Source organism: Epargyreus clarus, unplaced genomic scaffold (genome assembly GCF_041222505.1).
Source record: "Epargyreus clarus isolate Ecla_fem2 unplaced genomic scaffold, WU_Ecla_fem_2.2 ptg000018l, whole genome shotgun sequence".
NCBI lineage: Eukaryota > Metazoa > Arthropoda > Insecta > Lepidoptera > Hesperiidae > Epargyreus > Epargyreus clarus.
In genome coordinates, this window is record NW_027332226.1 from 6,886,891 (window position 1) to 6,914,876 (window position 27,986).

The following is a 27,986-nucleotide window of genomic DNA, read 5'->3' on the forward strand; positions in this document are numbered from 1 at the left end:
TTTAGATTACTGAATTTCGAAATAATTAATTACCAAAAAATAGTGATTTAAAGTCATAGACAACAGTATAATTCAGTCTAAAGTTTTTTTTTATATATGTGGTGAATTGTGATGCTTGCCAAAATACTCTGTGGAGTCTTGTTACCTTCAGTTAGGGCTCGAACACAAAACTGCGATGCGACGCGATGCGAATTCGCAACGCAGAAAATTGCGATGCGAATTGCTGCGATGCGATATCGTGCGGCGTAGCGTCTCTCAGAGTGACCAACAACAACAACCACTGTGCGATGCGAATCAATTCGCAAGTTCTTGCGATGCGTCGAGGGAGATCGCAGATTTTTGCGATGCGACGTCGCATCGCAGTTTTGTGTACGAACCCTTAGGAGTAAATAGGTATTCTGTCCCCAGCCTACCATAAGTATCACAGTCTAGGAATCGTCATTATTTCCGAAATAAACCGATTGTAAAATTGATTCGAATCGAAATCGATTCACAAAAAAGCACTATGCGAGAAGAATAAATTTTCTAAGAATCGATCGTTTTTTCGATTTGGATTTTGAGTTTGTATTACCAATACAACTACAAACCAAACGATAAAAACAAAAGAGCTGTTATACTAAACGATTAACTATAGTTCTTAACGAAAAGTTGTTTTAGTAATAAATTACTAAAATTAAGATATTTAATTAATTATTAAAGAAAAATAGAAATTAACAAAAGTTATTTTTTTTTTACCTACAATTGAGGAACGGCGAAAAAAATTGAGTCCATCTAGCGAAATTTTGAGTAATTAAGTGAAAACTTACATTTTTTTTAGTGCAAAGATTCTATAAAAATTGAAGATAATTTTAAGGTTGTTATCGGAACCCAAAAAAAACGAATTCGATTTTCTAGAATGAAATATCGATTCATTGAATCGCCATCCCTACCACAGATACAGGAATATAGGTGTTCTGTTACCACAAAACAGCTATACTCCTAACTCCTATTTACCATTACTACATTCTGGCAATAAATAATTTTCATTTCATTTTCATTTTTCATTTCCTAACGGAGTCTGTGAGTGTGACAGGCACCATAGATATTAGACAGGCACTCCAGGCACTCGTCTAGGGATGTTCATGTAAAAAAATATCGATATTTTTTTCGATATAATATATCGTAATGTTATATCGATACTTTGCATCATATCGAATAAATATATCGATATTTTAAAAATATAGTAATTATTTGTATTTAACTATAATATTAAATAGGGATCAGGTTAATTATGAGTAAAAACAGTTTAGAGAGATGAAACATATCAACTTTATTTATAAATCATACGAAAAAGAATCCAATTAAAGATTTATAAATCCCAGTACTTTTTCTCTTAACCTTGCAAAACAAAATTTTATTTACCCTTTTGGCTTGCAATCTGCTTGTCTGCTGTGTAAGAACCTGTTCGGCTTTTGAGAAAAGTCGTTCAGATGGAACTGAGCTAGCCACCATAGTTAAATATATTTAAATGTCACATTGACAATGTGGACAATGACAAAGTTCCAGATTTAAAGGAATAATTAAGTAGATATAAAGAATAAAAATGGAATGTACTACGATATTTGATATATCGGATGAAATATATCGATATTACATTCGATACTAGATGATTCGATTATATCGGATTGAAGCGATATATCGATTTTATCGCCCACTACTACTCCAGTCCAGTTCCACAGACTCATAGAGTATTATAATATACATGTTACACAGACTGCTGGATGTGTTTGTGTTTATATGCAGTTTTTTGGTTTACATTTAAATGTTCAAATTATTCATAGCGATCGTATAACTATGAATGGAAAAAAATAATGTACTTTTCAAAATATTGGTTATTGGTGTAACTTTTTAAATCTAATTCTCTTTGTATAGATAGAAGGAAACAAATTAGATCTAAAGGTAAGTTCATTTCCTATTGTGCATTCTGAAACTATAATACTAATAGAATCCTAACGTAAACAAAATGTTCATGCTCTTGATTCTTTTGATAAATTATATAAATATATTTACTATTGTATAGATAGCCTAAATTGTTTGAAAGAACTGGTAGTAGTCACCGACGCCGAATAAAAAATTAAAACGCAAGTAAATATTTTCCTCGATATTCCTGTGATATTTTTAAATTAAAAACATGAATGCTAAAATTCTTACTAATAAATTAGCAATGTTTTACTAATCAAATCGACATACCACCGCTACTTTATGACTATTACGATAATAATTAAATAATAATTACTTATAAATCGGAGTGCCCAGAGCATATCGGGATATGACACGAGTGTGAATATTTAATGTATTAAATATAACACAAGATACCTTCAGAGTGCATATTATACAGAGTTAAATGTGCGTGAATGACGAAATCCGATAGTCTAAGGCTTAGCGAAAAATGCTTAAAGGAGTTATAAAGTTGATTTTGATGAAAAGAAAAGAATGGGAGGTTATTAAGAATATCTATTTCTCAAGACAGGAATCGAATGAGATTATTTTGAAAATAACACCACACTCGCCATATTATTTTGTCAGAGCAGTCTCGCTTATAAGGACCGAATTGTGGGATAAATGACAAATTGAAGAAAAAAGTTCAAGAAAATATATTTTATTCAGAATCTCATACACCCATGACTAGTTTGCTTTTATAGTATATGAATTGATTTTTATATGTAGCTGAATCATTATAGTTTCAGCTTTTGCCATCCACATGCTGGAAAAAATTACTGTCTGTAATTAAATTGTACCTATAAGATCCACCTTTAAGATCCACATAGGACAAGCCCAAAATGCCTATCAGATTATTCCTAATGTTTTTTTTTATAATATGGGAGATTATGCCGCCCATGGACATCTGAAATCAACCCCAGATAGGCTTGGATATTCCTACCTGAAGTCAGCCACAGATGCGCTGCTACTGTACTGTACGCCTCGAAAAAGTATGTCTCCTTTACCGCACCCTTTAAACCAGAACACAACAGTGCTTAACACTGCTGTTATGAGGCAGAAACAATGCGGTGGTGGTGCGGCCGGAGTCGAACCACAAAGGGTTCTACCACCTTCAATATAGGTAATGTAGGGAAATGAAGGGCAGACTACTAGCCTATCTTAAACTACTTTATGGGGATTTGTGTGAAATTCAAGTTAGTCCCATCAGGGTTGCAATTATTATCTCTGACCATCCTCAAGTTGGACTCTAATCCTATCTGAGTTTATCAGATGACCCTGGATGGCAGTGGCCGCATTCCATATTCCAACATGTATTATGTAAGTTTATACTTGTTGTACATATAATGCTCTGTGCAATTATATTTCCATGATAAATATGCATAGAAGTCCCATATTATAATGGACTGTAAATTGATACTCTTAGCCTAACACACCATGCTGCTTTTTTTCAAAAATTAAAAGAATGAAATTAGCAATTTTTGCACGGCCAGATTTTTATCACACTAATATTGTTTTTTTTTTACATGAATTCTTTTTGCAACATAATGGAGGTATATTAAATAATGACTACAAGTAAAATATATAGAACATATTTTTGTCATTCTGAAATCATTGTTGTCAATCCTTTACTGCCCTAAGTATGATACTCCTCTCTTACGTATTATATTCATTATCATAAGAATGCTCATAAATTAATTTTCAATGCTCTCAATAGTACTACTGTACTGTAGTAGTTAATGTTGGTTACTAATAATTTAAAAATGTTTTTTACAGGGTAAAAATAAGTATTTTTTCTTAAAACACTGTTCGTGTTATGCACTACATTGTCTAATGGGAAAGATTTTTAAGGATTTCATAATCTCTAAAGTTGTATTTTTTTTAATGAATAATCATTTTTTTTACGAGGGGGAAGCCTTCAAAAGGTACCCCCGTTTGTCGCCTCTTACGACAGGCAGGTGATAGCCCTATTCTGGTCCCAAAACCTATTAACTAGACACCCCCTAACCTCATCTCACATTTGATTTCTCAAAATGCGTATTTTTAGTGTACATACTTTACTCTGGAGTGTGTTATGTGTCGAAATCTACCCTCTTCCTACTGAATGAGAATTGATGAGCTTCAATTCCTGACGTATTGTCGCCATCCTAGGGTTGTAAAAATTAACGCAGTCAGCACCCATTCCTAATGGGCGCTCAAGTCTCTTAAAAGTTTGGGAAGTTAACAGAGGGAAGAAGAGAGAGTGAAGGATCGAACTATTGCTAACCTTACTAAATATAATTGATATTTTTCTGTATATTATAGGCATATTAAATATAATACGCCCTTATTATTGTCCAAGAATATTCGAAGTGTGTTACGATATTGTAAAATCCTTATCGCCCATATTGTATCCAAAATAATATAATAATTATAGAGCAAACTCGCCTCTGACTTGAATTTTATCTATACCAGGGCTTACGTGCTTCATGTCTCCTGCTGATAGCGTATTCAAGCTGTTGACTTGAGAAATTCATACTCCGTTTTTAGGGTCCCGTACCCAAAAGGTACAAACGGAATCCTATTACTAAGGGTACGTAACCATACTACATGACCTGATGGGTAGAAAGTTCAAATTTCCACAATGCACTGCAAAAAAGTTTGTAGTATGGACCTCTCCATATGCGATTTCGACTTGCAGTTCACCAATTTTATTCACCGAAACCAATACCACTGTTAGTGCCCTGAATATTTTATAGCGATTCAAAAGATACAAGCTTTTAAATGCAAGACGCGCGGAAGAATGCCGAGCGACCTAGACTTACTAATGTAATCCTTTCTGTATGGAACCGTAAAAACTAAATGAGATCGCTGGTTTTCCTCTAGTTCTTCCGTTAATTCGCTCGTCTACAACAGTCTATGACGTGGCACGGGATGAGCAGGACACGTTGGCAGATTATGGATGATATGCCATTATTTTTCTAAGTTCTGCAAACAATAAGAGATACCTTATAATATATAAGTTTAACAATAACTTATTATACTTTAACATTTGTTAATAAACAATACACATTAGTAAAACAATGAAGTTATATTATTACATAATATACTATTGTACCGTAGATTGTATTCCGGTACTCAAACTCAACATAGTTTATGTTAAAGCATTTCGAACAAAGCCCTCAGTCTCGTCTATTCTTTATATTGTTTGATTTGTTTTGTGCCCATTCTTTGCATCTTTAATGTAAATGATATCATCCTTATTTTGTTACATCTGCCTAACGAACACTACGTTTATTGAAACGACATGAATAAATCTCGCACAACATATTAGTGGAACATCCTTTCATTATTGCTATCCGAACGAGTCACGTTCGGTTAAAGTTGACGACATTTCACGATCTTGTGGAGTAACCGCAGCGCGTAGAGTTAGCAAAGTGGGTCAACGAAGTATGTCTGGATGAATCTCGAAACAAGTAATCGAAAGCTTTGGTCAATGGATTGTTATTTATTAAAAAGGCCGACGTCACCGCGTACGGTTGATAAGGTCGCCGGTCTGTCGCTAGCTTCCGAGCGAGGTTTTTATTTGTTCGTTGACCCGATCGGATGCTGCGCTGGCGCACATACTCATTACGCTATGTGACCGCTGAACAGAGGCACTCAGATTTGATCTCATATAAATTCGCGTCAACTGAAACGTTACCACATTATAGTTGTCTCTTCCTAAGTTATAGTGACTGATTGAATGTGTCATAATTACTTGTTTGTGAAAAAGATTAGATGTACGATTAGTTAGTTTAGTTGTTTTTGGGTATGTATGGATAACGGTTTATTTTTTTCTTATACAGTTATTTCTAAATGAAGTAATAAGTTAAAATTAATGTACATTTAATAAGTTGTATAACAACAAAATTATTTTGAATTAATTTTCCTGATTTGAGTGTTTAACGTGATAAATGGTCCATACTATCGATTTTCTAGTACCTACTTAATTATTTTATATATCCATAACTCACATTTCTGAATGCCATTAACTTTAAAAAATACATTAAAATGTTAATATCACGTTCTATGTGAAATATTATGACATTATATCATTAGGGTTAGCATATACTACTGTATTAATTATTTTACGAACTTTTTTATCCGTTTTGCATGTAGATAAAGTGAATCGTGATGTTATTAATATCTGTGTCGTGAGTAATAATATGTGGAAGTTTTGCTTATCCAGTACTTATCTTTTTTTATAATACTAGTGCAGTAAGTCATAGGGTAACGCTTATCACATGTAAGTTAACATAATAAAAAATATATTCTGATTATACGTTATTGGACGCACTTATATTAATTTAATATATTAGAATTAGGACTAGGTAGGTAATTTAATAAGTCATGTTTGAAAGTATCGGATGTATGATTATTTGTTTTATTTTGTTTAAACTTACATTTCAATATACCTAGTAGAAAATATATGTAGTCATAGTCTTTTAAAGTGTCACATCCGGAGATAACATGAGTTAAAATTCATCACAGTGCACATTGATAGGTATATATGTACTTACTCACCTATAGTGTATTTGTTGCATTCCGTAAAATTCGTATGCATTGGAAGGTGGTAGGATCCTCTGTGGTTCGGCTGTAGCTTCATCCGCTAAATCCATTCACGCATTTTATATCGATTAAGCTTAAATGAAGTCCAACAAAGATTTATAATGGAGTTTGACGTTGATTACAAATTTTGAATTCACGTTAAAAAACACACAACAATGAATGAGTAATCTTAACGAATATAATACCCAAACAAAGAAATGTTACAGTTTTTCCATATTTTTTTAATACAATTTGACGGTTATGATGGATATACTTAACAAAATAAATATAGCTTTATATAGCTATTCTTCAGTCTTTTTCAGTCTAGCCACCTAGCTAAATCTAAGTTAATTAGGCTGCGTAAAAATTTACGTTCAACACCTGGACACCAGTGCATTTGTTCTTTTTCAAGTAGTCCAATTGTTTCGTCCATACACCAGTCACAAAAAAAACTTGGACACTACAAGACATGACCACAGATTTTCTGAGTCAAAATATCATATTCATCTTTGAAAAACTGAGGACATTGAGGATTGTTCAAAACTATTTTATGACGAGGATTGTTCAAAAATATTTCATTATTACCTTATTATTAAATTGTAGGGATCTCTAATAATTATATTTGGTTGTAGTTCTATAAAACATAGTTTTAAAGTTATTTAAAAAAGAAGACGGAAATTGACCAAATATTACAGCAAAACCAATAAGAAGTCTATGGTCTTAAATGAAAACGAACAAACTTGTATGGAACTCTTCATGCAAGTTGTGCGCTATTACAGCAGTTTTTATTATTCCCTTTTAAATTTTTAAACAATGTCAAAGGAAAAAAGATAGACAGAAACTGGCTTCAAAACTCATCTTATTTCTTAAATTTATAGTATTCAAAGATCGGTTCGATTATAGTGGCTCTATTTAAAGGTCCAGAGTTAGGTATAACTACTGCCGTTTAAATGAAATTGTAAAAGTCAACGAAGCTTCAAACTCAATAAAGAAGACTCCTGATTATTGTGGACTGTGATTTATTAATTTTCGATGGGTAGTTCTTAGCATTTAACAAAATATAATCTGCATACTACTTTATTACGCGAACAATTAAAATTATTGGTGTAAAATACTAAGTAGTCTATACGTTTTGTAGAAAGCGTTTATAAGAATATTTATTCAAAGCTCTATTTTTTTTTTAGGATACCTGTCAGAATGTGGTCTCATACAAACGCTCTATACATTAGCTGTCTAATAATCTCTGAACTATGGCTGTGTTCCCGGGCAGAGCTCTTTACGGCCATATCAGACGTGGAACCCCTCTTGGAAACACATAAGAGGATTATTGACGACTTACACTATTATATTGACAAGGAAGAAACCCGGTTGCAAGTGCTCAAGAAGTAAGTATTCTTCTTAAATTGTAAATTAATTTATAGATTTTAATATATAGTAAAAAAAAAGTATAATTATGGATTTATGGTGATTTAAAATATAATTAATCATTTCGTTAGTGGATGGGACTCAATCCAACCAATCTCAGTTTTAAAAAAGGCCTAGGTCTAGCTACTAGTGGAAAATATTATATTGTGTTTTAAACCCTATAGATGCGCAAAGGTACATAGACACTCGAATCTAAAACAGAGAGCTTCTATAAATATATGGACAGGTATAATAACTACAATACCATGTAACATCTACATGAATAATCTTTACACCACGGAAAACTGTAAAATAAATAGGAATAGAGACATCATTTTCAAGGTTTTAAAAAACCCTTCGTAGTTCGACTCTACACTCTAGAGCCGTCGTCTCCTTCCCTATTTCTAGATTTTAACAGCATTGTTAAGCTCTAGTTTAAACGGTTTGGAAAGGGACAGTTATATGAGACGTTTTAACATGTCCTACGGAGTAGCAGTGCAGTAAAGTGAACTGCATGCTCGTTTACAACATTTTTGTTATGAAAATTAAATACCTTCATATTATTTTAGGCATCTGGATATGTACAAAGGAGAACATGTTAAAGCCTTAGAAGATATCCCAAACTACTTGGGAAATCCAATAAATGCTTTCACCCTTATCAAGAGACTGACCACCGATTTAGATTACATAGAAGACAGTATCAAAAAAGGCACCGGTAAGTATCATGAACATATTATTACAAAGGAACTGTAAGGAATGCGAATTGAGTAGCACTCACAAAAAACTTGCGTCATTTTGGACAAAATCAAACATGGTATTTGTGTCAACAAGCAATGTTATACGTGTATTGGATTTTAAAGAGGTTTAGTCGTTAGCCTCAGAGTAATAGTTACAATGGAGTGCACCCATGTCGCTAACATATTTTAGGAAAATAACTAATTTTCATGTGAAAAGTAATATACTACTAGTAGTTTTCTTAGCACATTTTACCACATTAGGATATTTGACTAAGTAACTAATGAAATTATCAATCAAACTGTTGTTAGCTTAAAAGTATTTTATAAGCCAATTAGTCCTACAAATTATTTTAAAGTATTTATGATCTTTTTAATAAACCAATAATAAAATAATTAAATTTCCGTGTTGGTTCGTTCCAAGCTTTTAAAATTAGATCTTCTTAGACTGGGGGTCTCATTCAACATTTCTTTGAATTTGAGCTTTGACCACCATTGGTCTACTACGCTACCTATTTTAAACCGGAATGACATAAGAGAAGAGCAAGTCAAATAAATGCATGTAAAATCCAATGCGTCAAAACGTCGAGGACTGATCAGATCTTGCGGCTTTCGTAATTGAGTCTAAATAACTTGAATAAATATTTGTAATGCTTACCCGAATGATGATGTGCTAATTGACAGAAATCATTGTTATGTATTTTTGAGTTGGTGTTAATAACAATTTGGAGAGCCGACCTTGAAATACCACGGTACCGTGCTACGGAGTGATGAATGAAGGTAGCTTTTATGAACAAAAAACGATTAAAACAATCGGAGCGTGAACGCGCCGATGTTTATTTTGTTATCGATCACTGTATAAGTTGTGGTGATTACATTAACAAAGTGTAAAGACAAAACATATTAAGATATAAGATAAGACAATCTCAAAAACAGATTACTTTTTTATATTCAAAGACGAACTGTGCCCCGGGACATTTTTTTTATATGTACCTACCTACCGTATATTATAGTTTCATATACATTTACTAAAGCTATTATTTTGACATTAAAAAGGGACAGTTCAATTTAATTTATTAGTATAATACACAGTAAACAGATTAAAACCTGTTTTTTTTTAAAGTTAATAACCTGATCTACACTATATTATTCAATAAACCGTAACAACTATGTAGATTTGTTAAATTTTGTATCACGTAGGCCATTGGAATTCTACTACTACTAACAGTCTACAAATAAGTAGATAAATAGAAAGTATATTCCATAAAAAATAAATGTAGGAAAACCGAAAAGTACACCTATTCAATCAATTTGTAACACTTCGAACAGTTAGAAAATTATGGAAATTATTATGTTGATTAGCATTAAGATTTCCGAAATTGTGCAAATGTAATTTTAATTACTTCTCAGTCTTTCTAATATATACAAAATCTGTTACTGTCATGTGGCAGTAATTACACTACACAAACAGTGTATTAGAAGAAAAGCAGTGGACTAGTAGTAAACGACCTTGCACCAATGTTAATTGTCATTTCAACCATGCATAGCCATAAACAAAGCCGGTGGTTTTAGGCACTAATCCCCTCCCCCCTTCCTCCTTCCCACATCACGTGCCAGCTCATACGAATCATTGGAAAAAAAAAGGTTTTCTTATATCATATAAAGGTCGTGGAACCCTTTGCGGTCCGACTCCGGCGGCATCACCGCCACACCAATTTTTACGTCATAACAGCAGTGTTGAAGGCTGCTGCGTTCTCTAATGAAGGGTGTGGTAAGAGAGACATACTTTTCCGAGGCGTTCCAGATCAGTCCGCAGGGGTAGGCGACGCATCTGTGGCCGATACAGTAAAGTAGCCAAAATACAGTAGGCAGTTTCTATAAGATAGAAAAATGAACGACAAAAATCTTGATCAAATTGGTATGATGATACTTAATTGCGTAATTTAAAATATCTAAGAACGGATATACTCTTTGCAGAATATATAAAAAACATAACAATGACACACGAGGGCGTGAAGTATCCCACCCTTGAGGACCTGACCGGCGCTGCGCAAGCTCTGACCCGACTGCAAGATACCTACCATCTTGAGGTCAGCGAACTCGCTGAGGGAAAATTGAATGGCGTCGTATACAGGTAAATGTACAAAATTTTAAACAAAAACTTTGTTACTCATAACATATCTAAGGCTTAAATGTCCTATAATTGTAATTCCTACAGGGTAATATTGGAAATCGCTCAACGATATCAAGAGTATGTATGATTGGTTATAGACTCTAAGTTAGAACAATTTTTGTTTGTACCTGATAGATGGGCTCTTGATGAGATCCGATTTGCATTTGTGGCAGAAAAACGACTCGCCGGGCTCACTTATCTATACTTCTATACTTAATCTACACTAATATTATAAAGAGGAAAACTTTGTATGTTTGTTTGGTTGTAATGAGTAGGCTCAAAAACTACTGGACCGATTTTAAAAATTCTTTCACCATTCGAAAGCTACATTATCTACGAGTAACATAGGCTATATTTTATATGAAATATATTTGATAAATAGATTTTGCGGTGGTACAAAGTTTGCCTGGTCAGCTAGTTTATTTTAAATGAAACAAAAAATATCAGGAATATTCATAAGTAGAGAATATCTAGTAAAAATCTGATCCGAACCTAATCGTTTGCGCAATATCTTCGACTATTCTAATAGTAATTCATGGGGGAGGTACCTACATAATATATTGTCCGTGATATAAAGTGAAAAATTTTCAGCACATATCAACTAAAGGATAGATAACTTGATAAGTTGGAGACGTAATCTGTAAAGAATTGGTACTATACAAGCGCCATAATTTTTAATGTAGGTATATTGATTACCTTAATTTTGATTTTCTATCTGATCTGAAAGGAAACTGATACAAAACACATATTGTTATACATGTATATAGCGTTATATCAGTCTAATATTAAAAATGTAATTTAAAAGTTCTAATACTATGATAGAATGTGTATGTAATAATGTAATATGTAATAATTGCATCTTTACAGCGCTGATAAATCAAGTGTGCATCAGTAAGTTTTGCAGCGATTTACGCTTTCTTGAGTGACATTTTATGTTTACTATAAGCACCATCAACTTTAATAAATTATTTACTAGAACTGATAGTTTAGTTTGAATTTGTGCCTTTAATATTGGTGATCTGGAATCAAGTACCGGGCACGTACGTCTGATTTTTCAAAGTCATGTGCCATTAGATAATATATATCACTTGCTTTAACGGTGAAGGAAAATATTGTAAGAAATCCTACTAAAATCACAAATATTTATTTATTTTAATAAGTTTTTGTACACAAGGTATAAAGGATTGCTTATTCCACAATGGAATTTCTTCCAGCAACTCCAGCAACAGCAGCAACAAATGTGCGAGAAGCCTAGCAATCAACTCTTAGCCAGCGGTGTAGAATATAGATTAATATTTCATATGATTTAAAACCACATATTATTCCATATTTTATTGTATTTTCAGTACAACTGATGATGCCGTTTCAAGACTCATTTTCTTTTTTCAAAGGGTTGCACTTTCTTGCTGGCACAACACTTTCAAGCAACTCTTACGCATTAATCATTATAAAAGTATTTTCCTACAGAATTCAATATCTGTAGATATAAATGGGGCGTTAAGAAGTGTTATTTAAATAAAAAATATTGTTTATAAACAAGATTGATATTTGCATTAAATAAATTTCAAACCAAACAAATTGCCAATTTGCACGACAGATGGGTCATAATGAAATCAAAATATATCATAAATATATTCGGTATTTGGTAAAAACATTTTTCGCTTGTGGGGGTCAGAATTGTGTGTTTAGTGTGCAATGTTTGCCGCTTCGGGTATTTTCTTGCAAGTGTTTACCAAGTAATTTATATTGAAAATATTTACAGCACGCCAATGAGTGCGAGCGACTGCTACGAGCTCGGCCGCACCCTCTACAACGAGAAGGACTACACGAACGCCCTCTCGTGGATGATGGAAGCGCTCCGCAAGTACAAGGAGGAGAATGACCCCAACCCATTCAGTGAAGCCGATATCCTAGAGTATATTAGCTTCGCTCATTATTTGTTAGGTGAGGGTAAATTAATGTTTGAGGACATAGTAAGCAATGATTCTATTTTTCCTATCATAGACGTAATAACTAAATTAATTACATAACTTTTCTATTAAAAAAAAACAAATAGGATTTGTATTATCATCGCAAATGTACTCAAGTGAGTTTGGCTTTCTAATTAAAAATATATTTTATTGCTTTAATATTGTTTATTATATTATTCATTCTTAATTGGTATAACGGGTGATTCATAATCTTCTCTGTTAATAAATTTCTAAATACTTATTGTCATAATGTTAAAAAAATCTTTATTATATTTAAATTTATATCGCTACAGGTGACTCTAGGACTGCTATGGAATGGACCAAGAAGCTTCTAGAGGTAGACCCGAAACATCCACGTGCTGGGGGGAATATTCCCCACTATGAAAAAGCCATCGCCGAAGAAGATCACACATTGAAAAGGAGAAGACGTGGGGTAAGTGTATGTGCCTATGTAAATATAATCAGGATATTGTTGGAGCAATGATACGGTAAGTTCCGTATAGAAAACTACTGGACCGTAAATAACACTAGATGGCGGATCGTTGGTCAAGTAATTTGTAAAATGTAAAAAACGTATTTTTTTAAGTGAAATACTTTGAGGTTGGCAACCTTTGAGCGAGTCGCCTTGTATGGGCGGTTATGAAGCTTGACTTGAAGTGTTGCCAGGTTTAGGTTTTTATTTCTTCGTTCGTACTTTTTTTGGAACTTTTCATTCAAAAATGTAAAATTAATTATGCTGTAGGAGACTGGGGAAGAGGAAGAACCGAAGCGAACTAAGGTGGATACAAATACTCTACCTGAACAGGAGAGGATTGCCTACGAGACTCTGTGCCGTGGCGAGATGGACATTCCATCTGAAATCGCTATGAGGTACCACACATCACTGCACATCTTTAACTTCAAAACCATTTTGTAATTTTATTGATAACTGCACATAATCGTGGAGTTTTGGGGATAAAAATAATATTTTAAAATATTTTAGTTACTTTTAAGGTTAACTTGTACAAACAGTCAAACAAAAATTTAAAATCACATTTTGTTAATTAAAATAATAATAAAATAAAATAAAAATAAATAATAAATTAAAAAATATTTATAACTAGCTGACCCGACAAACGCTGTGTTGCCGTATAAATAAAAAAAACTTCTCCCGTTTTTCCAACATTTCCCTTCACTGCTCTGCTCCCTTTGATTGTAGCGTGATGAAAAGTATACTATAACCAGCTCAGGAGTATGAAAAATAATTGTACTAAGTTTCGTTAAAACGCGTCGAGTAGTTTTTGTTTCTATAACGATTATACAGATAGACAGACAGACATTTTACTGATTGCATTTTTGGCATTGGTATCGATTCCTAATCACCCCCTGATAGTTATTTTGGAAATATATTTCATGTACAGAATTGACCTCTCTACAGATTTATTATAAGTATAGATAACTGATATGGTTACAGGTTAAAATGCCGATACTTGACTGAAAATCACCCGTTCCTGAAGATAGCGCCTATTAAAATGGAGCAAATGTATATAAAACCAGACATCATAATTTTCCACGAAGTGATGTATGATGACGAGATCGAGCATATTAAAGAACTTTCGAAACCAAGGGTTAGTATTCAGCTTATGCTAATATTTGCTAAAACTGTAATGTCTTTATAGCTTTTCTTGTATATTTGATTAATGGTAAAATTTTAGTAGTTTTATATTAAAACACACCAAATATCCAACAAAATTTTTCAAGTGTGCATAGATGATGATAACAGAAACTGATTCTTATGAAAAATGTTGAAAGTTGTTATGACACATTACACTAGTATTATTTAACTAACGGAAAGTATCACTTATAAGGATCAGATTCGTGGAAGTCATTATAAATAAAGGCTTATTTTTAAGAAAATATAGATTTTATACAATCATATGTTTAGTAATGCAATGACGTCACAAAAATAATAATGATGGCTAGTGTCACTGCGTGTAAATTTAAAATTACAACTAATGTGTTGTTTTTAAGCCCGCTCCACATTCTCGCGTGAAAACCACATTCTCGTTTCACTAAATTCTCACGAGAATGTGGAACGGGCTTTTGGGACACTTTTTGTTTATGTATAATTGTAATACTTACAACGCCGTAAATATCTTATTGCAGTTCCGTCGCGCAACGGTCCACGACCCGAAGACCGGCAACCTGGTAGCCGCGCAGTACCGCATCAGCAAGTCGGCCTGGCTGCGCGACGAGGAGTCCCCCGTAGTGGCGCGCGTGTCGCGCCGCGTGCGGGACTTCACCGGCCTCAGCCTCGAGTCGGCGGAGGAACTGCAGGTCGTCAACTACGGCATCGGTGGCCACTACGAGCCGCACTACGACTTCGCGAGGGTATGATTAGCTGCTTTTATTTCTTTGTCGAAATGGTGGGAAATGAGTTGACTCCGCGGAAAATCTACAGATCGCCGAATACAACATCGGTAGTAAATACATTATAATATAGTATTAAGACTTAATTTACTTACCCGACAAGGAGTCCTCGATAATAGCGCGTGTGTCCATCGCATGGAGTACTTCACCAACTTCAGCCTTGTCTCTGCAGAAAAACTACATTTATGGCATTCGCGAGAGTATCCTGTATTTTATCAGCTTCTTTCTTCATAGAAATAGACAGCAAACAAGTCAATTTAATTGAGGTGCTCGTTTCACCGACATGCTAATATTGTGGCCTCTGTATATAATATCAAAAAATATGTATTATTTTTTAAACAAATACTTGATATAATTACAGAAAAAAGAACACGCATTTGGCAGATTCAACGGGAATCGAATAGCGACGGTGTTGTTTTATGTGAGTAACTTCATTTCACCTCACCTCTGATTTTTCAATCATTTGCGTATTAGATATTAGAAGCTTGCTTAAACGGTAAAGACAAATTTCGTGAGCAAACCTGCATACCTGAGAAATATAAAAAAAAAAATTCAAGGGTAGGTAATTCTACCAATACGTACTTGGCCAGCGCGATGGACTATGGCCTAATCCTTCTCACTCTGAGAGGAGATCCGTACTGAGCAGTGGGACAGTAATGGGTTGATGACGATGATGATACGTAACTGTCCAGATGTCGGAGGTGGCGCAGGGCGGCGCCACGGTGTTCACGGAGCTGGGGCTGAGCCTGTTCCCGGTGCACCGCGCGGCCGCCTTCTGGCTCAACCTGCACCCCTCCGGCGAGGGGGACTTCGCCACGCGCCACGCCGCCTGCCCCGTGCTGCGCGGCTCCAAGTGGGGTGCGTACCGCCCCTGCGCTGACGTACACCCTACACTATTACATCACATTACTGCAAGGGTGACACCTATTTCTGCCTAATAATAGCAGTGTTAGGCGCTGCTGTGTTCCGTTTGAAGGGTGTGGTAAGGGAGACATACTTTTTAGAGGCGTTCCAGCTTAGTCCTCAGGGGTAGCAGCGCATCTGTGGCCGACCTCAGGTAGGAATATCTATTCCTATCTGGGGTTGATTACAGATGTCCATGGGCGGCAGTAACCACTTACCATCAGGTGGACTGCATGCTCGTCTGCTACTCCTATATTATAAAAAAAAAAAAACATTTTGAACATATTCAACATCTTAAAACATTTGCAGTTTGATTCCGGTGGCACAACCACCACACCTATTTCTGACTTATAATAGCAGTGTTAAGCGCTGATGTTTTTAATGATGTAGAAGAAGTAAACTAGTATTCTACTAGCTGTCGTCCATGGACATCTGCAATCAACCTCAGACAAGATCAGTTTTCTACTTAAGGTCGGCCACAGACGCGCCGCTACCTCTGAAGAATAAGCTGGAATGACACGGAAAAGTATCCTTTACCACACTCTCCCACACTGATAGCAGTAGTTTGGCCACGTCCACTCGGACGGACAGTCGCACACAGACTGACTTACAACCGGCAGTTACCGTGTGACAGTATTGACGTATGCGCCTACGATAAATACCCATCTAACCACATAGAGTACCCCATTCCACACTTCAATAAAGTACCACGGAATACCACCACTTCAGTACACTACTATACTATTCCACATAATTCCAACCATATCGAACGCCATTCCACATCATCGTTTAATCACCACAGCCACGCAAAAAATCACAAAAAAATATCTCAGATCATTATGTAATCAATTAGGATTAATTATATTTATATCACGGCGTGCGTAAATGGACGTTTTACGCACGCTTCGCGTGCGCAAAACCCCCATTTCCGACCCCGTAATATAAAATTTTATACAACACGCGGACGAAAAATGTTTTTCTGACTCGTGTGATTGCAGTCCTCGCCTGCGGCTCGGCCTGCAAACTCACACTTGTCAGAAAAAAATTTTTCGTCCTCGTATCGTAATGTACTATTTTATATCGTTTTCAGTGTCAAATAAATGGATCCATCAAGGCGGTCAGGAGCTGATCAAACCTTGCGACTTGGAGTACCAGCAGGAAGGCTTAATACGCCAAATTCCGAAACCAGTGCCCAAGAGCTTTAGATAGAACAGGTTTAAAATGCTCTTCGCAGCCTTAGCGCGGGAAGCATTACCTACAGAAGATCAAAATTAATTAACGTGTGAATCAAATTAAACAATGGACTTGAAATCTTTTAAATCGTACAAACAAAACTGACGGACAGATAAATTGCGGAAAGTTAAGGATGTCTTTCAGAATAATGGACGAGATGAGTGGTAAAATTAGATGATACATATTCTAAAGCTGTAGTGTGTAGGTTGGACATGGACATTTAGGAATCTAAATTTTGTAAAAAAAAAGACTGGTATTATCTGGTAAGTACTTCAATGCACTTTATATGGCCGTTAGTTTCTTATTATATAAATAATATCATTATGTAAAAGTTTCACAGGAACTATAACATGTGCATACATTTCTTTTTTAATTCTACGCCCAGTAAATAGTATATAAAAAAATAGTATATAAATAGGTAATATGAAATTGTATTCCTGTAATACAATGTATTTCTTGTGAAAATTATCTTACCATAAATATAAGTAATTAAACTACTAATGATTAACCAAGCATATCTATTAATGCACAGATAAATTTGCCAAATAACATGATTAGCTTAGATAGTTATTATTGATATGTTTATTTATACGACACGTGTTCTGCCTAAAAGTAAGATTTAGCAAATTTATTTATCGCTAAATAGAGGCTGCAGCATCACGACTAATATTTTGACTATTCAAAGCTAAATATAAAAGCTTAAAAATGATGGAAGTTATGTGTCGTGTAGCCAATTAGAATGCATTTAAATTAGGTTTATGATAGCAAGAAAAATACATGACACGTTATCACCGTAATTTCTTGTAGTTCAAGTTAATTGTGCATTTACTACTTATTTTTGTGATAATAAAAATACGTACAAATATAATTGTATAATTTGTCTTTTTATAATGGCTTACAGCCACAAACTATTTTTAATATTATAACGTACAAATAATACATATTGATCTGATATAGTGCTCCATATCAGCTTTATTATGTCTTTTCGAATACGTAAAATAAGATTTTAACCATCGTTCAAATGTTTTATTATTAATATAATTATATTGTTTTTAAATGAAGATTTTATATTGTATGAAATATTTAACAAGCCATAAGAGTTGTTCCTTTGGTCTCAATAAATATGTAATATAATATCTATGTGATGTTTTTGTACATTTCAAATTGTCAATACTTAATTATTTGAAAACTTAACAAATACAGTGGACCCACGATAATCTGATAAAACTTTTGCAAGCCTATGTCAAAGTCACGACCGAATTTGTCGACCTATAGAATAATGCTACTTATAATTCAAAACTTTGAAAAGAAGTAATCCAGTAAATTGAAAAATAAAAGAGAAATAAATCTTTAAATCCATACTGTAATATATATTGTATGACTTTGAATGGAATGAAATTATAACCGGATTTATTTAAGATTTATGGTCATTGAAGTAATGCGTATCGTATATAAAATATCTGGCTTGTCAGGTTACACGAGACGCCGGGGAAAACGGATCTTAAAAGTCTAAAGTATAAGGGTGTCCGCTAGAACTGCCGCGTGTACACGCTCATGTGTGTTTTGATAATAGTATTAGCAGTACCAGGGCGCTCGCACGCGGCGGGTTTCGGGCGTCCAGAGCGCACATACGGGTCAGTTCTGGCAGACGCTCTAAGTCATATATAAAACATAAAACAATTGGTTTAAATAATGTCTTCGTTCGGAGAGAGGAGAGCAATATAAGACAACAAAAACGTTACATATAGAATTATCGGTATACTGTACATAACATTCCTGTTGTTTATACATTACCCCAACGCTCGATGATCGCCCATACAATCTCGCTACCGTCGCTGTAGATAGTTTGACCACTTCAGAACAAACAAAGTAAGTACATGCATGGTGTAACTTAGCATTGCACACTACTGTGTTTGCTTTGAAACACTCAAATTTCTTCAGTTTTCTGTCTTCTGTTTATGTGACTTCATGTTTTCGTAGCTTTAGCACCAGTTCTTCATCACACAGCCCTTATTATTTATAGCGTACTTTGTAGGTACAGAGCACCCCTAAAATCTTAAAAGCAAGGTCTAGCAGAAAGGAAATTACGAAAACTCTGTTATTCGCTAACCACCAAGTATGGTCGAAACGCGACCCTTATTGCAACACAATTTATTCCTACTAAAGATATGATATTTTCGTAGTACCTACCCTCAAACTATTGGTAGCCTCGTTGAATATAATATTAATAACAGTTTCCATGTTCCAGTTTCCAGGTCGTATTTTCATTGTTATGTTCATAACGCTTCGTTAATTATTTTATTTCCCACCTTTTTTAGCTGTACATTTATAATAAAGTTTATATAAGCTGACATTAATTTTAATTAAAAAATTGGTGGATTTAAATAGTACATTACAATACGAGGACGAAAAATTTTTTTCTGACAAGTGTGAGTTTGCAGGCCGAGCCGCAGGCGAGGACTGCAATCACACGAGTCAGAAAAACATTTTTCGTCCGCGTGTTGTATAAAATTTTATATTACGGGGTCGGAAATGGGGGTTTTGCGCACGCGAAGCGTGCGTAAAACGTCAATTTACGCACGCCGTGATATAAAATAAATTTATTAAATTCAAAATAAATGTTCGACAAACAATAATGTTAAATTCCCTTCTGTCTAAATAATTTTACGAAATGACCGTCAAAGAATTTAAAATATCTGCTTTCCGGAGCCGTTATATTATTATAATCTGTGACTTACCTTGATACAACCTCAGGTGTTGAGTTGCAGCAATGGCGGATAATGGCTCTTTGTTGAAAGGTTAATCATATGGCCACCGGTATCGAATGGCAACAATGAACTCTAGATTCAGGGAAATTCCCTATACCACAAACCTGACCAACGTATTCCAAGTAATGATGAATTTAATACAATGTACACACTACATTTATGTTAAGTTTTATTTAAACTTTTTTTTAAGTAACGACGTTAAAAATTGAAGTTCTTTTTCCAAATTTAAATACGACTATGACTTGTGAGAACAATATTTTGATGATACAATTAACTGGTTAAACATGTTTTGAGTTAAAATGTTTTTTTACACCACCATTAACCAATATTGAAAGTATGAGCATTGATCACTAATAAATAATATTTCCTCTAAAAATTTACTAAATAATTAATCCTCTTACTCTAGTTAACAATACGTATATAAAGAATTGAGCTCGTTGCGTTATTTAAGTTAAAAGTTTTACTACTACACTTTGGGCAATTAACTGATGTATTAAAAATCTTTTAAAATTGTTGCAGTATATACCTAAATTTATCGAAAAAAATAGATAGCATAATATAAAAATATCAGATCTCACTAAAGAAATTTAGAGAATTTAAGTCAATAGAATTAAATATGGTTAACAATAGTCCTTTTGTAGTTATATTGGCTACCTACCATAAAAAGACGTCTTTTTAATTAATGATTATACCAAGTAATTAATATTCCTTAATTGACTATTAATTCACTTATCTCACTTTCACATCAGTCAAGAGTTGGCAACAAACTGATGGTCGGCTCGGTGTCGCCGGCTAACGATGTAATGAAACCGGAGCTGGGATGTAAACATCCATTGCGAGGAATCCTCCAAGCCAACGCCGGCTTCGCGTATTGACCATATCACCATAACGACTACACATTAAAATACGACATGACCACCATGGCGGATCTTCCCTTGGCCAGCATTGACTTGCTAGATCTAATTCATTACATAAATAAGATTATATAAAATTAACATTTTAGGTGCTAAGTCCTAACTGTTATTGATATACAAATAACGTTTTATGGCATAGTGCTTATATGCTACGACATTGGTTAGGCACTAGTACATAGATTTACCTCCACCTATTTATTTGTAGGGTGTTTTAATTAGACCCTGTAGTTTTGGAACCAGAATAGGGCTACGGTATCCCCTGCCTGTCGTAAGAGGCGACTAAAAGGGGGCTTCCGGGGTTGCGGGCGGCAAGAGTGGGAGCTCGAACCACCCGGCCAGCGGCCCCAGGAAGGACGGCGATATGGGTGGTCGGCGTGGTCGCATACCGTCGTACGCACCAGACGGTGTGGCGAGCGGCAAGCTCACCTGGGCGGACCCCGACGGGGCAACGCGCTAAGAGGACTCCGGTTGCGTTCCTTTGGAGATCCCGAAGCCCTCTACGCAGCGCCGAGGGTTTTAGTGCGGTAAGAATCCCACATAACTCTGTCCGCTCCCACGGCACCGGGTACCTATCAAAGGTTTCCCCCTCGAAAACAAAAAAAGGGTGTTGTAATTAACTCCAGTCCTCTTCAAGTGTACGAAGAAGATCTACCGTCTCCAGGAGGAGGACAAAGGGGATAAGTAATTACTAGAGAATATTACATTAACAATGGATAATGTATTTTAAAGACCTTTTCATCAAATTTATGAAATTTAGGAAGATTTATGCATAGAAACACTTTTACATATAAAGGAACTAAGCATTAATATTTCAACAGAATGTCCGTCAATTGTTTTTCCAGTAAATAATGTTAAGAATTGTTAAACGAAAACGCATCCATGGAATGTAGGTATCCGCTTAAATATTTCTTTGTTCACGGGTATTTGTTTACAAAATCGAATATTTCCTTTGAATGATGCTACTAAAGAAAGTGCGACATTTTTGGCTCGAGTGCCATTATTTGTTTATACGATTGTGTCGTGCCACTCGCGTCTACATAAACAGGGAATATTTCCAGTACATGGTGTGAAAATATAGGTAAGTAGAAAGGCACCTCCTTTACAATCGAAAGTCTTGGAATTTATACATTTACGAAATAACATAAATAAAACTTAAATCGAACACACGTCATTACGATGAGATACGGCTGACAAGAAAGTCTACTCCGTGACTTTACATAGGTATGTGTACCTGCAATCCATTCTAATTTCAAGAGCAAGGACGACTTATATGTCACAAACATACGTATGAGTTTAATGAGTTCTCTTTAGTTTACTTAGTATAAAGGGCATATATTTAATGAGAAAAATAATAACTATTTCATTTTGTGATACTGATAATGTACTTTAATAATTAATTAACTTTGATATAGCGCTGGCCCAGGGGAACGCTGTGGGAAGTGATATTTCTAGGCACTAAGTGGCAAAAGGCACTAAATTGTGTTATGCCATTAAGTATTGAATTTGCTGCCCTTTGAAAATAGGCCATCGAAAATCCGAAATTTTCTTATATAGTAGAGTGCTTGGGGAGTTTGACCTCGAACTCCAATTACTGTCAATGTATTAATGTGAGACCTTCTGCATTATGTTTTATACATAAATTACTAAAAAGTTTACCAATTTTTTTTGTTGCTTTTTTCTTTTTCTTAATTTGACACTAATTTCAAGAAATTGTCAATTTTTCCATTTTAAATCAAAATATTTTTATAAAATATTCATAATTTAAGTAAAATACATTTTAGAAAACATCTTTCATAGATACCAGATAGTCAAAAAGGGCCGTAAAAGCAAGGAGCAGGTAGAAAAAAGGTGAAGGGGAAGGGCAGCGGCAGCTGCTCGGTACGGTTAGTCGATTGAAAAACGTGTTTCGGTATTGTTGTGTTCTTTCTGCTGTGCATATTTTTCAATTTAATAATTATTTTGTCAAGACGTTTCGATACATTTTTGTTAAATAAAAACATTACAATATCAAAAAAAATATTGCTTTGTAAAGTATTTGTTTAAAAACAAAAGATCTCTGCGTTTCAGTAGGTAATTCATCACCATGAAATGTTGTACAGAATTTTTTTTCATCAAAAAGCTTAGAAAATACATTACCGAAATGTAAAGAGCATATTCTTTTCGTACACGCTTTCACTGGTTGCGATACAACGTCTGCTTTTTTCAATAGAGGCAAAAACAAGTTCGCTAAAAATTTCGAAAAATGCAAGAATTTACATGGCGCTGCTGAAGTATTTAAAAATATTGATGCAGATCCTGACAGAATTTTTGAAGCTGGCGTTGCATGTATTTTGGAATTATACAGTGCTCCCAAAAAAGTTAAAGATTTGAATATATTGAGGTTTAATTCTTTTCTAAAGGGCACAGCCAAAAAAACGGGTGTTCAATTGGCATCTCTACCACCCACGTCTGATGCAGCGTTTGAACATTTGAAAAGAGTATATTTACAAGTGCAGATATGGTTAGGTAATAATATTTCTGTTGAAAATTGGGGTTGGAGGTACGTTTCTGATAAACTTGAACCAATACTGATGAAACAATCGCCAGCTCCAGATAATTTACTTTTGTAATTGTAAAAAAGGATGTGGTTATGCTTGCGGATGTCGACAAAGTGGCTTATACTGCACTTCAGCGTGTTCACAGTGCAATGGTGATAGTTGTTTTAATGCATCTCCTGTCTTAAAAATAAGTGAAGTAGAAGAAAGTGACGAAAACGGAATAATTGAAGTTTAATCATTTTTAAGCATGTATGAGAGGCGAACTAAATAAATGTTTTTTATAAACTTTTTTTTGTTACACTTATTGTTTCATACTATTACTTTTTAATATTATATGATAGAAATGTATTTATAACACGATTTTGACACTACATTACTTAGTTAAGCTCGTAATGTCTTATATTATATGCCTTAATTTATTTATTTTATTATTAAATAAAAAGCAACGATTTTTAATTGGTAAACATTTTAATATACCTTATCAACAATACAATCCAACAGGTCTCATAATAATTCGTTGACAGTAATTGGATTCCGAGCTTTTTCAATTCTAGATGCTTAAGGCAAGAGTGCCTTAAGCATCTAGAATTGAAAAAGCCTTTTCCAATTATTTCAGAAGAGGATATATTATTATTAGTAGAGACTAATAATAATATATCCTCTTCTGAAATAATTGGAAAAGGAGACCTTGCGAAGCTTGTCACAGACTCATCTAAGTTGATTTTTAATTTGGTAATTAATCATTTATCATGTGACTTGCATATGACCGAAATGAATTACAATATTATCTGAATTGAAATAATCTACAAAAGATCGCTGAAATACATTCTATCTACCCTAATCATAAGGGCTCTAGGGTCGGCGTTGTTTTGATATATGCAGAAAGGCCCAAGTTGGTTTAATTGACGAGGGTCACTGTATTTCATATTTTATTGGTTTCTATTTCTATCAGAATGATACAGTGATACAGTCTGTAGTGTTTTGTACTTTTAGCCATATCTTACAAAACTTCCAGATGTATGGCAAAGGTTTTCTAACGTGATTATACTTAGTAATTTCACATGTCACAGTCGAATTTCATAACTAAGATATCTTAGCTTTATTATTCACACAACAATATCAAAACTTTGTACCCTAAGTAGAAGTAATACAGTATATTATTCATTAACCAATTTAGGAAATACAGATGTTTTATAAACTTCCAAATAAAAAACACAATGATACACACAATAAACTTTATTGTTCTAAGACATTGATACATCAAAAATTATCATTTGGTATGGTTCTATTAAAGATTCCATTTGCATAAAATATTATAAGTACGTATTTCACTACTTTAAATACCAATAACATTAAAATTTATATAATTAAACATCTGAAATAGAGTAAAATACTGATTAAAACATTTAACACATAGATATTCAAGTCTAATTATATCTAACAATTAGGGAAAACTTGGGGAAAACACCACAACAGTAATTGTATAGGAAAGATGCAATTAGTTAGAAGTGAAAATAAATGCAATAGAAAATACCAAAGATAAAATCAAAATAATTCCCATTCCTTCTCTCAGCTATACCCTGTATGTTTCTCACAACTTCAATTATTCGCAATCCTCATCAGTAGTGGGTTAAGAATATTAAGAAATATGATTAAGTATAATTAAGTAAAGATACATAGTAAAATAGGGTCAAAAATACAATTCATCAAAATATAATAGAGATTCTTATAGATTCTTACATATTGTTCTAAAGCGGAAATGTTATAATCAGACTCACAAGTTGTATCAGGAATGTGCAGAGCTTAAAGCTAAGGGCGTAGGCTACGCGAGTGTTAAACACTAACATTTATTTCTAAATTGGGGATTCTAACATCGAGATATGATGAAACATTCAAACATTAAACACATAAAACACTGAGATTTAAGATTCCGAGTAACATTCTTTCTGAGCTGACCTGATGAATATTGTGCCTTTAATATTTTTAATTTAACATCAAAATTCCACTTACTCTACTTATTTATTAACATCGATAAAACACTGATAATATAAATATGCTGAGGTAATTTAAAAATATATTATACACAAATTAAATTTGTGACCAAAACTTAAGTACAATAAATTAACAAAGTGTAAAATATTAAAAAAAAATCATAAGAGATTAGGGCACAAGTAATCTCTTAATGTAAAATAACAAAATAAGTATAACAATCATAATGGTTGTGTAACTCGAGTTTAGATCTCATAGTTACGGAATTTGGAGATGACCTCGGAGGGTGGCTCCTGGTTGCCAGCACCCCAGCGTCCCCACAGAGCAGCTCCACCCTCGGAGGCACGCCGAGCAGCAGCATTGCTAGGGCCCAGGCTGGAAGGGCCCGAGGAGCGACCTCCTTCTTCCTCCAGCATGCGGTCCTTAGTGTTGGGCTTGGACCAGTGCATAGACTGCTGGACGTGATCCTTCATGCCGAGCCACTGCTTGTACCCCATGGAGATGCCACTCTGCCTCCACTTGTCATAGAGAGCTCTCTTAGCTGGATCACAGAGAGTCTCCTTTGCTTCCTAATGCAAGAAAAGTATACATAAGAAAAATATTATATAAGTTTCATATTTATAAAAAACATGAATCATGAATAATTACAATTAGGCTCCGTTGATTGTGTTGGTTCATTAATATTAACAAGTTATCTATCAATTTATATTTAATCATTGCAAAACCTTGAATATAAATAAAACCTATATTGTTATTAAACTTTATGTTTAATAACAATATAGGTTTTATTAAACTTTATGTTTAATTTATTAAACTTTATGTTTAATAACAATAGTCAGATAAATTTAAAGTCACCTTCAGTTTTTGAAATTTTGCTTCAGCATCCTTATCACCATCATTCTTATCAGGATGGTGTTGAAGAGCAAGGATCTTATATTCGGCAATGATCTGCTCAGCCTGTAAAGAAACAAAAAAGCTTTAAAAGTCGTAAGAAAAATCGCGTCACTAGTATTTCGTTAACAACGCTCAAAACTAATCAAATGGGAATCCCGCAAGTTAATGAGTGAGCACAGTGAGTCAATCCAATTTAAAAATCAATTTTCCCCCGTAGGTACCTAGCACACTTGTAGTTCTTTTGCTTGTCCACTAACACTAGGATAGTATGTAGGTCACCGCTCAGCCCCGACACAAAATAAGGTCAATGAGCAAATCAGCGCAATCAATAAATTTTACAAAGTTTAAATTTCGCTTATCTAATGTTTGATAATAAACAATAACACTCACGGTAGAGGACTCGTCACAGCCCAGCAATCCGTAGTAATCTTCGTCAGGGTTTCTTTGATAATTCAGGATCTCATCTACCCCGGTCATTTTCACGACCCTCCCTCACAATTTCCCAGTAGATACTGCTGCGGATGCTGAATAAAACAGTACTTTACTATGTAGTGGTAGATCTCTTGCCTTTGTGTGAACAGCCTTCCTTTCACGTTCATGGGCTGTAGAAACTTGACACTCTTATAGCAAGGGCAGAAGATCGAAAACCGCGTACATAGCTTTTTGCAAACTTGCTCTAATTCTAAAAGCAAAAGCTACCTGCCACGATGTGTACACTTGTACACTGTAGTGTGTACAGTTCTGTACTACTACACTCGTCTAATCGCCACGACTACACACGCTCAATAACAATAAAAAGTGAACACATTCACAACTCACAACAACAACATTCATTTAATTTAAATCCAATCTTCATAGAGTTTACAACACATCAGAGGAACAGCTGAATGCACACTACGCTACAAACTACTACAGTTACAATCCCTGACAGTGGTTATTGATAATTCACACAAGCAAACGTCAAAATGTATTTTGTAAAGCTCTACTTACCTCTACTATTGTGCAAACAATTACAGACGTAATTGTACCTTCCTATATTTTTGAGTACATTGCGGATTTTGTTCTGTCAGTAGTTGCATTTCATTTGTCTATAAATCAATGTACACAAAATTTTGTTTTCCACTTATCTACGAGTTCACACAGTGTTAGGGAATACAGTGAATACACTAACACAGATGAATGAATGAATTCATGCGCAGATGCGGTTGGTTATGGTTACTACTCTAAAAATCAATATGTTCAGTGTTGTCAGTACTGCCTTTAAAATACTTTACTTAAAGACAAGTATAAAATGTCCAACATCTTATTTAAAGAACGATTTGTAGGCAAAGCTATCATGTTAAAACGTCTTGTAATGGGGATTTATTAAGGGACAAACCAAGGCCACAATGATTTGAGCTTGGTGTATATGTTGATTATATATTACAATTTTGTTATTTTAATTTACGATAATTACGATTTTGTTATTAAAATTTTGGTATTGGTACTTCGTACGCTTCTGTGACCGTGTTA

General features: G+C 34.3%; 2 protein-coding genes across 5 annotated transcripts; one reads left to right on the top strand and one right to left on the bottom strand.

Annotated features, from left to right (window-relative positions):
- Nucleotides 1-1,749: 1,749 nt before the first annotated feature.
- On the top strand, nt 1,750-17,780 carry LOC140749935 (prolyl 4-hydroxylase subunit alpha-1-like). Of its 2 annotated transcripts, none has more exons than XM_073083192.1 (12): nt 1,750-1,938; nt 7,731-7,931; nt 8,520-8,665; nt 10,662-10,818; nt 12,620-12,801; nt 13,121-13,260; nt 13,570-13,697; nt 14,281-14,434; nt 14,973-15,197; nt 15,598-15,657; nt 15,929-16,094; nt 17,230-17,780. In XM_073083192.1, exons 2-12 carry the CDS (start codon nt 7,744-7,746, stop codon nt 17,346-17,348), a joined length of 1,665 nt encoding a protein of 554 aa, XP_072939293.1. In that variant the 5' UTR covers nt 1,750-1,938; nt 7,731-7,743; the 3' UTR covers nt 17,349-17,780. The 2 variants fall into 2 exon arrangements, with proteins under 2 accessions (XP_072939293.1, XP_072939294.1); XM_073083193.1 differs by lacking the exon at nt 1,750-1,938 and adding an exon at nt 5,481-5,767.
- Nucleotides 17,781-24,809: 7,029 nt separating this feature from the next.
- On the bottom strand, nt 24,810-27,664 carry jdp (DnaJ domain-containing protein). 3 transcript variants are annotated; one of them, XM_073082660.1, is made up of 4 exons: nt 27,465-27,664; nt 26,865-26,998; nt 26,436-26,537; nt 24,810-26,149 (listed from the first exon to the last, which is right to left on the bottom strand). In XM_073082660.1, exons 2-4 carry the CDS (start codon nt 26,949-26,951, stop codon nt 25,826-25,828), a joined length of 513 nt encoding a protein of 170 aa, XP_072938761.1. In that variant the 5' UTR covers nt 26,952-26,998; nt 27,465-27,664; the 3' UTR covers nt 24,810-25,825. The 3 variants fall into 3 exon arrangements, with proteins under 3 accessions (XP_072938761.1, XP_072938760.1, XP_072938759.1); XM_073082659.1 differs by having other exon boundaries at nt 26,865-27,076; XM_073082658.1 differs by lacking the exon at nt 27,465-27,664 and having other exon boundaries at nt 26,865-27,437.
- Nucleotides 27,665-27,986: the final 322 nt, after the last annotated feature.